The sequence below is a fragment of the Peromyscus californicus genome, unplaced genomic scaffold (genome assembly GCF_007827085.1).
Source record: "Peromyscus californicus insignis strain IS unplaced genomic scaffold, ASM782708v3 Scaffold_9__1_contigs__length_137607984, whole genome shotgun sequence".
NCBI classification, from domain to species: domain Eukaryota; kingdom Metazoa; phylum Chordata; class Mammalia; order Rodentia; family Cricetidae; genus Peromyscus; species Peromyscus californicus.
The window spans coordinates 72,285,483-72,298,197 of NW_026294617.1; the positions used below are offsets into that span (position 1 = coordinate 72,285,483).

Consider the following 12,715-nt stretch of genomic DNA (forward strand, 5'->3'; position numbering starts at 1 on the left):
CTTCTACTACATGGAGATTTCAAAATAATTCAAGGGCAGCTTGTCTCAAAACAACAAATTCTCTCTTGGTTTTCCTTTCCCTTCTGGCCATGGCCTCATTTCTCCTTACCCTTTCAGCCAACTTGCTTCAACAGAATTGCCTCTGCTTTCTTCCATCTTTTTCAAAAAGATTTGGTTTGTTTTAAGTGTGTGTGTGTGTGTGTGTGTGTGTGTGTGTGTGTGTGTGTGTCCTGAGGTTTGCACCCTGTAATAGGAAATAGAACTCTACTCCCAAGAAATAAAGATTTTGCTGTTGCCATAAGAATCCTAAAAGATTAAACTTAATTGTTACACCTAGCCCATTGTGCACAAGGAAGAAGAGACAACACTTATGGGTTCCAAAGATTTTAATAATTTATACATAAGTGGCATATTGATCAGGGCTTCAGGACTTGGGAGCCTTGTTTCTCCTGACAGCCCCAAGCAGGGCCAGAAGTGGGTTTATAAGCACAAAAATCACAAACACTTGTTGCCAAATTACAGATACAATTTTCAGCCAATCAGGATTTAGAGATTAGGGGCTTCTTTGAATGTTCCATCATTGTCAATCAATCTATAATGCAAGCCTTTCAGTCCAACCAATCAGATTCATTTGTTCTTTCTATTTTGGGGAACAGTTATAACATTTCTAGAGAACTAAAGATGCATAAAGACTATTCTTTATAAGAGGAGGTTGGTCAGCCATTGGAGAATTCTCAACTTCCCTAGGGCTTGGGAACTTGAACTGTATTTCATCCTGCAGGTAACGGAGTCTAAGGTCAAAATGGCAGTACTTAGGCCAGGGTGCTTTTGCCTTCTCTCTTCAATAATAACCAACCAGATAGACCAGAGCCTAAGATTGCTACTCTTTGTGAGTGTAGGTGCCCAAAGAGGCCAGAGGCATCAGACCCCCTGGAAATGAGTTATAGGCCGTTGCAAGTCATCTAATATGGTGCTAGGAATCAAACTCTGGAAGAGCAGTACATACTGTTAACCACCGAGCCATCTCTCCGGGCTCCCCCTCATCCATCTTGCGTGAGCCCACTCTGTTGAGGCATTTGCCCCACCGCTTTTCCAAGACTGCTCTTGACAAAGCCATCAACACTTCTGTTTGCTAATAATCCCCACCTTTTATCTCACCTCAGCACACAGCACAGCACACACCTTTTCCCTCAGGATCCAATGTGGGAGCACCCAGGGCACAGTTCTGTACTTTTGTACTTATTTTACAAGTCAAAACTGTCCTTCTCAGGGCAGGAGAAATGGCTGGACAGTTTAGAGCACTCGCTGTTCTTGCAGAAGATCCTGGTTTGGTTTCTGGCTCACAACTACCTGACTTCAGTTCCATATGATCCAGTGCCCTCTTCTGGCCTCCTCTGGCATTGCAGCCACTTTGTACATAAACATACATGAAGACGAAGCACCCAGTCACATAACAATAAATCCTTTTTAATATCCTCATCACTCCATATTAAATTGAGTTTTCTGTTTTCTCATGGCAGAAGTCAGCATAATGCCCATGTGTTACCTTGTGTAATCCTCACAATTCTGAGAGCTAGGTACACTCCTTCTACCGACCAGATAGGAGAAACCACAAAGCTGACATCTCAAAGCTCCTAGGCCATGTGATTGTTGCCCAGACTATGGACTGTGACAGCCCAACCCTCCCCTGAAAACCAGTAGGACTATACAGATTCAGGAGCCACAGAACTACAAGGTCGGAGGTTACCAGGGGAACAAGAGGAACGTGATCCTCAAGTATCATCAGACAACAACACAATCACTGTCTTCATGAGCCTGCATTCCAGTTTGTCTTGGGGCTGTGCTTGAGGCAGCGTGTTCATTCTGTGTACTCAAGACTGCAACTAGAACAATTCAGATTTTCAGTGAACAGATGGACAATCTGTTTCAAGTATAATTCTGCTTAATAGTGTTCATTTATACCTTAAAATCCTGATTGAAGAGCTGGAGGGAATGATTCATCAGTTAAGGGCACTTTCTGCTCTTCCAGAGGGCCCAGGTTCCATTTTCAGCACCCATGTGGGGACTCACAGCTGTCTGAAACTCCAGCTCCAGGAGATGTGATGCCCTCTTCTGGCTTCTGAGGACACCAGGCATACACATCATGTACAAACATACATGTAGACTAAATACTCACACACATAAAACATTTTTTTTAATCCCAGATGAGCACCTGGCTTGTGCTGAGTACTCTCCTTATGACATTTACATCCTAACAAGGGGGCAGACACTAAAAAAAATAATCACATAATGGTTTGCACCTGTAGTCCCCACATTTGGGGGCCGGGATCAGGCAGGTTAGCCTGGCTAGCCTGGGCTATACAGGGAATTCCAGGCCACTCACTCTGACCTACAAGAATAAATAAATAAATAGGGAAAAAAACTGACCGATGTCATAAAAGTAAAAGATGGAGCGCTGTGAAATAGGACAGGAGGCATGCCTAATTAATTAGAACGGCTGTCGATAAAGAGTAAAGAAGGAAATAGCCCGTGCTAAGGAAGGAGTGAAGAGGGTGGTACTAGTAATCTCATCTTCCCCGTGGCCACCTGTGCTTCCTAGAGTCTGCCAAAGATGGAGGACCTAAGTCCACGGGTCCTCACTTTGGATCCAGCTGTCCTCAGTGTCTTTATATCCAGAAATCCTGAGCCTAGCCGCTTTTTTTTTTTTCTTTTTTCTTTCTTAGGTGCGGGAGTGAGGGTGGGGAGTGGGGGGGGGGGGGGCCTGGATATAATTCCGAGAACTGAACTGGCCCCTGAAAGCCACAATGCTGAGGAGTTACTGGGGTGGCTCCAGAGCCCATAATAAGAGGCCAAGACAGGATGCCAGCAGGGAGGACTTTACAGAAGACAGGCTGTGTGTGGATATGGCTAAGGGCTTTGCCTGGGAGGGCTGGGACAACAGCTAGCCACTGGCCACTGATGGCCGTGCCCCTCTTCCCTGCCGCACTCCCCGTCTTGGCAGCACGTGTTCAGGTCTAGCAGGCTGCTGCTGGAAAGCTGGCTCTGACTAGAGGAAGGAGTTAAGAAAGTCCGGTTGAGGGCCAGAGAGACAGACCTGTGTTTGTCCAGGAAAAGAAGACAGACGTAGGCAGCAGAGGCCCCTGCCAGCTCCTCCCAGAAAGACTGGGCTGGGGGAGCAAGCTAGACAGGAAGCTAATCCCCTAAGGCTCTGCACACCGTGGGGCCAGAAGCCAGAGGCTGGTATCCAGCCGCTGCCCACAGGTAAGTTCTACACTCTGGGCACATGACGGAGCCGGACTCCGGCTCCGAGTCCCTGGCAGGCTATTGGTACTTTCTTTGCTCCTGGTGACTCGATGCAGGGGTGTATTGAGCCCGCTGCAAAGAAGTCTTCCTGAGCCCGCACTGGGGGTGGCGGAGAATCAATGGTGCCTTTGTGCTCTGAGGTTTCCTAAGGAAAAAGAGTGGACAGTGGGAGGGACCACTCAACTGCCCAGTTCCGCCTTACAGCCCCAGGATGCGGCAGGGCTGAGGAGCTGGGGGTAAAGAGGAAGGGAAAGGGGTTCTGCGACTCACCGAAAGAGGTGAATCCCCCTGGACTGGCCCTGGCCCTGCGTGTCTAAGGATCAGCAATCAGGCGTGTTCCCGGCTGCTAGGAGCAGAAGTGAGTTCTCTTGAAGGAGCAACTTGAGAAGGCAGGCAAAGGGTGATTTGGGGGAGGAGACAAGAGTCAGATGGGGCTAGAGCTCAAGGATAGGTCAATCCAGAGAAGCAGGCGCAGAAGCCGCTTGAGCCTGGAAGGAATTTTGAGGGCCCCAGACCAGATCATGGGTGTAGGACAAAGGGGCCAGTCTACCTAGGGCCTCGGTGACCTCATGGAGCTGGAGTATATAAGAGCAGGATTAATATCTGGGTCTGTGACTACAAGTCTTTGAGCAATACAGGTGTTATGCCCTCTAACCCTGAAGTGGGTGGAGTATACAAGGCCTCTAACTGAAAGTCATTTTGAAAATTTGTTAAGATGTATTTATTTTATTTTATGTTGTATGAGTGTTTTGCCTGCATGTATGTATGTGCACTACTCTGGTGCCTGCAGAGGTCAGAAGAGGGTGTTGGGTCCCTTGGTACTGGAATTATGGATGACTGTGAATCACCATGTCGGTGCTGGGAACCAAAGCCGGGTCCTTCGCAAGAGCAGCAAGTGCTCTTAACCACTGAGCCATCTCCAGACCCTCCATCTGATAATCTGTCTGGCCTTGTGCTCCATGTCTCCAGTTTCTAGACTTCACCCTTTCTTTTGCCTGCTTCTAAACACCAGCCTTGGTATCCCATGAGTTTGGGGACAAGGTCATGGAGGCAGACCGCCATGTGTTGGCTCTCAGCAGCATCACCGACCCTCGCATCCCCTTCTCTTCTCTCAGCGTACCTCTGTCCAGGGCTCCCAATCGGGAGGCTGGACTTGGACCTTCTCCGACCTCGGCGCTTCATTATCCCCACCCACTGCATGTGGCTCTTGGAGAAAGCCGGCTATAGGGTGGGGACCGCAGAGGCCGGGGCGCAGCAGCACGCGCACTCCAGCCTGGTCCCCAAGCGCCGGGCCCCAGGCTCGCCTTCGCGCTGCAACCCTAACGTCCTCACCCCCGACCGCATCCCGCAGTTCTTCATTCCGCCTCGGCTCCGGGACCCCAGCGGCACCGAGGCCAGGGTGGACCGCAACCTGGGCGGCCGGCACCTCCCCGTCGCCTGCTCGCTGCCGCACCTGGCGGGCCGCGAGGGCTGGGCCTTCCTGCCCGAGAGCCCGCACACGCGCCGCCGCGAGTCCCTGTTCCACGCGCCCCGTGGCCTGGCGGCGGCGGCGGGCCTAGCGCCGGCGCAGTCGCGGCTGCACGTCTCAGCCCCGGACCTCCGCCTCTGCCGGGCCCCGGACAGCGACACGGCCTCGTCGCCCGACTCGTCTCCCTGCGGCTCCCCTCGCACGCCCAGGCCGCACTCCTTGTCCCCCGACGACGAGGCCAGCTCGGCGGACACCAGTCCGTACGCGCCCCGCCGCGCGCCGCCGCTCTTCCACCTGGACTTCCTCTGCTGCCAGCTGCGGCCGACCAAGGACAGCGTGCTACGCCTGGGGCCCCGCGGCGGGCAGCTGCGCCTGTCCACCGAGTACCAGGCGGGGCCCGGGCGGCTGCGGCTGCGCCTGGTGAGCGCCGAAGGGCTGCCTCGGCCGCGGGCCCGCCCCGGGAGCGGCGGCGGCGGCTGCTGCGTGGTGTTGCGGCTGCAGCCACGCGTTAGGCCGCGAGCTCAACGCAGCCGCGTGGTCCAGGGCAGCTCGAACCCCATCTTCAATGAAGACTTCTTCTTCGAAGGCCTGGGCCTGCGGGACCTGGCCGCCCGCAGTCTGAGGGCCAAAGTGCTGGAGAGGGGCGCGGGGCTGCGCAGGGACGTGCTACTGGGCGAGTGTGAGACGCCCCTCATCGCCCTGCTGCCCCCCCTGGCTGGGGGTCTAGGCTCAGGGTCCTCCCTGGCACCTGCACATCTCAGTCTGTAGACTGACACCACAGCTTCCTGGGGGGGGGGGGTTCTCCACTGTGTCTGCAGCCCCGTATTCTTGCCATCTGCCCAACATGTATTTATTTTTGTTAATAAAACATCAGTTTGTCTCTAGCTGCATGCGCCACAGTGGGCACCAAAAACTCCAGGCTTTGCAGCAACTCTTTTCCTTCCTTTCCGCCCGATCCACTCATCTGAGCGGGAGCAGACCTTAAACAGTAGCTCAAGAGATTCAGAATCCAGGGATGTCAGAAACTCTGTAAGTGCTTGTTGAACATGCAGAGTCTAGGATCCATCCCCAAGCGATACTACTTCGAGAGGGCTAGGCTGAGTAGGGCCTAGGGTCCTATCTTAGTTTTATTTCCATGGCTGTGATAAACTCTCCCCAACCCCTACCCCCCCCCAAAAAAAAGGCAACATTTACGAAGAAAGGGTTTATTTGGTTTACAATTCCAGGTGATAGACCATCATTGTGGAGAAATCAAGGCCAGGACTTGAAGCAGCTAGTCACATCCACAGTCAGAAGCAGAAAGAGAGCCAGCTGGAGAGGTTCAGTGGTTAAGAGCGGACCCAAGTTCAGCTCCCAGCAGCAACGTCAGGCAGCTCACAGCTGCCTGTGAGACTCTGATTCCAAGGATCCCATGCCCTCTTCTGGTCTCTGAAGGCCAAACATGCATACACATGCATGAATAAACACATATACGTATAAATAAAAAAATAAATAAAGCAGAGCATGATGGCTCACGCCTTTAATCTCAGCACTTGGGAGGCAGGGGCAGGTGGGTCTCTGTAAGTTTTAAGTCAACCTCATCTACAAAGCAAGTTCCAGGCCAGCCAGGGCTATATAGTCAGACTCAATCTCAAAAAAAGTGTGTGTGTGTGTGTAGTTGGATTTTTCTTTGGGCCGCCAACCAGCTCCCAAATAAAGACATGGAGACCCACTATCAATTATGAATGCTCACCCAGGCTTGTTTCCTAGTAGTTCGTTTTTTGTTTTTTTGTTTTTTAACTTAAATTATCCCATTTCTATTCATCTATGTGCTGCCCCAAGGCTCGTTTACCTCATCTACATACTGTCCATCCTGCTTTCCTGCTTCCTCCATGTCTGGCTGGCTGGCCTCCATCCCTTCTCTGCCTAGCTATTGGTCATTCAGCTTTTTATTAGACCAATCAGGTGCCTTAAGAAGGAAAGGTGAAACAGCAACACATCTTTACATAGTTAAACAAATGCAACATAAACAAATGTAACATACTTTACATAGTTAAACAAATGCAGCATAAACAAATGTAACACATCTTTATGTGTTAAACAAATATTCTATTCCACAACATGTGTAGGTCTTCCACATTAATTAATTGTAATCAAGAGAATTCCCCACTGACATACCCACAGCCCAGCATGATCGAGACCATTCTACACTGTGTCAAGTTGACAATTAAACCTAACTGTGACAGGTTCCTAGAGTCCAACAAAATCCTGCACTTTCAGAGTCCTTGAGTCATTGAGTCACCTCAGCAAGAGCTCTAGGAACAGAACCAGAGCGCAAAGCCACCCTCCCCTGATGAAGGTTCCTTGGGTCTGCACAGAGGAAACTGGCCCTGCCTACTGATAAGTTTTTGCACCCCGATAAGCCTCTCTGCCATTGCAGCAATCCAAATCAGACCAAATCAGACCGAATTTTAAAAAGCCCCCGTTTAATGGGTAAAGCGTTCCCGGGTGATTCTCCAGTCCCCCCGAGAGGAGACAGGAATGAGAGACTGGAAAACCACGTGTCTGTTTTCTGGTATTCAGCTTTAATACCCTGTAGGAGTGGTCTTGAGCCTCTCTGGGGGAGGAGCTGTGTTTGGCGGGCTTTGAGGGGGCGGGCTTGGGGAAAGAGGTGGGGGAGGGGAGCTGAGGTGGCTCTTCCACCAGAACATTCCAGACTCTTTGGGTATAGGATGCCAGGGTGCCAGGGGCTGAGGTGGAACTCCCACCCAAACAAACCCCTTAGACCAATATCTGTCCTAAAGACAAATGAAATGTTTGAACCTTAAGTGTGAGACGGGGGGCACAGACAACCACACAGTGCCCTTTAAACCTCCCTGCCCCCCTCTGGCCGGTCCCACCCACACCTGTGCACCTGTGCACCAGGAGCAGGAAGAATGGCTGCAGTCAAGAACCACGGAGTAAGCCAGCCAAGTGGCAGACCCCTTTTTTTTTTTTTTTTTTTTTTTTTTTTGGTTTTTCGAGACAGGGTTTCTCTGTGTAGCTTTGCGCCTTTTCCTGGAACTCACTTGGTAGCCCAGGCTGGCCTCGAACTCACAGAGATCCGCCTGCCTCTGCCTCCCGAGTGCTGGGATTAAAGGCCTGCGCCACCACCGCCCGGCAAGTGGCAGACCCCCTTTAATCCCAGTGCAGAGACAGGCAGAGTTCGAGGCCTGTCTCGTCTACAGAATGAGTTCCAGAACATCTGTAGCTGCACAGAGAAACCCTGTTTGGGGGAGTGGAGTGGGGTGTGTGTGCGCAGAGTAGTGCTTGGGCAGCCAGCAGTCCTTAGGGTTTATAGGGACTGGGATCTGGGAGAGAGGATGCTATCAGTGAGAGCTGTCCGTCCTCAGGGATGCCAGAAAAGGCTACTCCAGCCAGGAGCTGAGGGTGAAAGGCAGAGGAGTAAAAGTGGGTCAGACTGTGTTTACCTCCTACCTGAAAGTCCTTGACGTCAGCAGTGACCTTCTCTCCACCTCTGCCTTCCCGGGAACTGGTTCCTCCTGGCTTAAGTCATGCTCGGAGGAGGGAATGGGGAAAGGAAGGCAGATGACAGGCCCTAGAACAATCCAGCTTCCTCCTCCTCCCCCTGAGGCCTTTTCTCACTTCCCATGGTGCCGGCCGTGCCCTCCACAGGGATTAAACCTGCTTGTTCCCATCCAAAATCTCAGCAGCAGCCGCGTGCGCGTGCACTCACACACACACACACACACACACACACACACACACACAACACACACACACACACACACACACACACATACACACACACACACACGCACACGCCCACACCCTTCCCAAGGCAGAAGTTTCCCCAGCGCCTTCTTCCTGCACTGATTAGGTTTCCACCACCAATCCCTTGCTCACGGCGTCCACCAGGTGGTGGCATTGACCGAACAATACTCCCTGCTGACAGTACCGTGAACCCCCATAGGAGGAACTGTTCAACTTCAAACATTTGCTCCTCCTGGCAACTGCCATCAGGTGAGTGTACAGTTGTGGTTCAGTGTGACCTTGGACTTTAGTCAGATAATAAAGACTAAAACTAGGTGGCATGACTCAAGGTACTTGTCATCAAGCCTGACAATTTGAGTTTAATGCTAGAGATCCATAGGGTGGAAGGAGAGAGCCGACTCACACACATGTAAGTAGATACAATTTTTAAAATGTGTGTTAAAAGCCTGAAAGGTGGCTTTTCCTCGGGGTGATAGTTCTTCAGTCATTTCTCTTCCTGGCACTTTGGACTCACACCTATGAACTCTAAGAAGTCCACTCCCACACCTCTCTCTGTCTCTACTGTGCTGAACCATGGTTCTGCATCAGCCCTGAAGTTCTCTCATAACAACCCTTAGTGAGCAATGAGATTTCATCTGGAAAGATGTCTATAGATCAAATCACCTTCATTCATCCATTCCTCCGACAATGCTAGGGAGGGTCTATGGGGTGCCAGGCATTGGAGACGGCCATGATCAAAACAAACACAGGAATCAAGTGAGTTGTAAAATGAACAAATAAGAATAAAGGATTAGTTGGTGATAGGACATAGAGAAAGTAAAGTAAGAGAAAGAGGGAGGTAAGACTACAGGTGTGGACAGGAGAGGGGGAGACTGAAATATTCCTCTTTTTTTAGCTGCAGTACTTTGTACCAGGCCCTGTACTTTACCCATTGGTCTTATCTCATCACCACTGGGTAAGGGAGGCATTATTATTCCCAGTTCAAAAAGGCAGAAAGAGATCAGGGAAGTTAAATAAACTTGCCTGAGGATCGGCTTTGGCTGGAAGGAAGATTCTTGACAGTGACTCTAGACAAACATCCCCTGCCATCAGCCCGAGAGTTTGGGGTGTCTATGAGGTGCAAAGCCCCCCAGAAGAAGTTCTATCACATTTCCTCAGGGCTCATGATAGGGACGCACATCCCAGCCACAGATATGTTGTGCCTTGGGAACAAATGAACCCTAAGAACCTATCCTGTGTGCAAGCAGCTCAAGCCCCAGAGTCCCACATCAACACAGGTGGGCACCCGTGGTACCCACCCACCCCCTTCAACACAGGTCGGCACTCGTGGTACCCACCCATCTAGGTAAGCTCTGGTGTAACTCAGGCTAGCCTCAAACTCCCCACACAACTGAGGATGACAATAAACTCCCCATCTTCCTGCCTCATCTCCCAAGTGCTGGGAATACAGGTGAGCACTACCCTGTCAGGTTATGAGGTGCTGGGGGTTGAATCTAGAGCTCCATCTCCAGCCCCAGTTCCTGATTTTCAACCCTCCCTGCCTCCAAGCCCACCTCAGCATTATAACTGGGAAATGACAGCTACAAGCAGGGTCACCATACAAATAGAGCTCCAGGCCGGACTAGGGTCAACCCTTCCCACTCCTCCCCCACTGGGCCTCTGTGAAGATGAGGGACTGGAAGCTGAGAGGCAGAAACCACAGATGTTCCAAAGAGCTTGCGTTGTCTTTGTTTTCGTGGCCAAGACACCATCCTCTCCCTCAAGTCGTTCTGGCGGGTTGAGGTCTCCAAAGGCATGAAGCCCCTAAGACTCAAAGAAAAGATGGTCCCTAAAGCGGTGTGTTAGGCTCCCGAGAGATGGCCCTCTCTGGGCCAAGCCAGGCTGAGATGGCATCAGGCTGCCCAAACCCCAGAGGTTTCCTCTCTACCTACTGCCTCCCTGGAAGGGCAGGCCTGTGCTGAGCTTTAAGTGGTTTCTGCGGTTTCAGGGGTGGGGAGGAAGGGAAAGAAGGGCTGGTGGCTGCTCCCCATTTCCAAGCCGTCACCACCCCCCTCCAGGTTGTTTGCCCCCAGCTTTGAGATTCCTGGGCCTGATAAGGGGACTGGGCACGTGGGGGGAGAATGATTCTCTGATCCCTATCAGCCTCTTCCTTGCATAAGAATGTATTTGAAGAGGAAATAACCCCTGCCCTGCTTAGAAAGCACAGATTCCTACAGAAAAGGAGCAGTAGTTACAGGGAGAGGCGGGTAGGTCAGGAAAGAGGGGGAACATCCCAGAGACACTAATCCCAGCACCTACTCTGCTCTCTTTACCAGCTGAGTAAGGCCAAGGTCACCCTGGATAACAACAGTACACTCACTCACCCTATGGCCACTGTGGGAGGAGCAAACGGCTGAAGCTGTTGGAGCAGTTCCCCCATGTGGTCTCGACCTCCTGGTAGTTGTGAGCAGGGAGAATTCTCTGGCCAAGGTGTCAGTCTAGGTAGGAGAAGGAACCTAAGCCCACACCCCAGCAAGCTGGAGGCAGTGACCAAAAGCTGGGCGTGGTGGCTCCTGCCTGTAATCCCAGCCGCACTCAGAAGGCTGGGGGAACTGGATCTATGTGAATGTTCAAGGCCACTTTAGACGACAGAGTAAGACCCTGTCTCAACAACAACAAGACAATGAGTGCCGGGAAAGCAAATGGCGCCCAAGGCCTACAGCCAGAAGCCTGTCTTCCCAAGCCCCGGTCACTTCCTGAGCACTCACACACGAGCGTGAAGGGTACAGCGGGAGAAGCAGCCATTCGGGCAGTGTCTGCCAGTGCGTACGGTGTGCCATCTGCAAGCATCCCTCAGGGCCTCCACCCTGCGCCTCTGGCTTGAGGAAGGGGTCATCTGGAAGGCCTTTAGATCTAGAATCACCAAGAGAAGCCAAAAGAGGAAAGGATGTGGCCAGTGATGCAAGCCTGTACCCCAGAGCAGGGTTGTGAGTTGGAGGCCGCCTTGGAAGAGCCCACTTCAAAAGAAAAGAGAGGGGCTGGAGAGATGGCTCAGAGGTTAAGAGCACCGACTGTTCTTCCAGAGGTCCTGAGTTCAATTCCCAGCACCCACATGGTGGCTCACTACCATCTGGCTCCCTCTTCTGGCCTGCAGGGATACATGAAAACAGAACATTGTATATATAATAAATAAATAAATCTTTAAAAAAAAAAAAAAGAAAAGAGAGAGAGAGAGAGAGAGAGAGCTGGAGAGTGAGCTGGAGAGTGAGCGTGCGCTGGAGAGATGGCTTAGCAGTTAAGAGCATTGGCTGTTCTTCTAGAAGGACCCAGGTTCAATTCCCAGCAGCCACATAGTGACTCACAACCATGTATGACTCCAGTTCCAGGGCATGTGACATCTTCTTCTGTCCTCATAGTAAACCAGGCACATAAATGGTGCACAGACAAAACTGCAGGCAAAACGCCCATACACATAAAAAATTAAAATTAGATAAAAATAAGAAACAAAAAAGCAGGGGAGTTGGTAAGGCACAGGGAACTGAAGAGTGATGGACAGGGAAAGAGAATCCTGCGGGAGCACAGGAAAAAGCAGGAGGGGTAATTCTGGGGTAGGCATGAACAAGGAAGGTCCCCATCCCCTTAACGCCCCAGCCTTCCCTCCTGCCTCTTTCTGGCTCTGCTCTTAGGTAGAGTCCTAGGTGGGGTGCCGGTACCAGAATTTTGCCTCTTACCTCAAAGCTCTCCAGGCTGGCTTCCTGTTCTGAGCAGAGAAGTATACATGGGCCCGTGTTTACCAAAGGCCATGGAGAGTCTGAGGAGATGATTTAGGCAGTGAAGTATTGCCAGAAGAGCACGAAGGCCTAAGTTCAATCCCCAGAACCCACATAATAAAACAGGGGTACAGTGGGGGGGTCGGCACTTGTAGTCTCAACAACGGAGTGTTGGAGACAGTCAGCTCCCTAGGGCTCATTGGCCAGTCAGTCTAGCCAAAATGGTGAGCTCCAGGTTCCAGGAGACCCTCTCTCAAAAAAACAGAGAGGGACTGAGGAAGACACCAGATGTCAACCTCTAGCCTCCACACAGGCACGCACACTCACATGTGTACACACATCCACACACATGTGTACACACACATGAACATGTACACACACAAGGGATATGGGAATAGTCAGAGCCTCAAAGTCCCTCAAATGTTGTTTCACTCCCCAAGCC

The 12,715-nt window shown here is 51.4% G+C and overlaps 1 protein-coding gene and 2 long non-coding RNA genes across 4 annotated transcripts; 1 reads left to right on the top strand and 2 right to left on the bottom strand.

Moving 5' to 3' along the window:
- Window positions 1-377: 377 nt before the first annotated feature.
- LOC128106301 (uncharacterized) lies at window positions 378-3,681 on the bottom strand. Its single transcript, XR_008216653.1, has 3 exons — window positions 3,574-3,681; window positions 1,963-2,119; window positions 378-1,883 (listed from the first exon to the last, which is right to left on the bottom strand). It is a non-coding gene; the product is annotated as an uncharacterized LOC128106301 (long non-coding RNA).
- Window positions 2,804-5,858, top strand: C2cd4d (C2 calcium dependent domain containing 4D). 2 transcript variants are annotated; one of them, XM_052731716.1, is made up of 2 exons: window positions 2,804-3,261; window positions 4,419-5,858. In XM_052731716.1, exon 2 carries the CDS (start codon window positions 4,502-4,504, stop codon window positions 5,537-5,539), a length of 1,038 nt encoding a protein of 345 aa, XP_052587676.1. In that variant the 5' UTR covers window positions 2,804-3,261; window positions 4,419-4,501; the 3' UTR covers window positions 5,540-5,858. The 2 variants fall into 2 exon arrangements, with proteins under 2 accessions (XP_052587676.1, XP_052587674.1); XM_052731714.1 differs by lacking the exon at window positions 2,804-3,261 and adding an exon at window positions 3,269-3,661.
- Window positions 5,859-5,960: 102 nt separating this feature from the next.
- On the bottom strand, window positions 5,961-11,707 carry LOC128106300 (uncharacterized). Its single transcript, XR_008216652.1, has 3 exons — window positions 10,888-11,707; window positions 8,228-10,327; window positions 5,961-6,199 (listed from the first exon to the last, which is right to left on the bottom strand). It is a non-coding gene; the product is annotated as an uncharacterized LOC128106300 (long non-coding RNA).
- Between the last annotated feature and the right edge of the window lie 1,008 nt (window positions 11,708-12,715).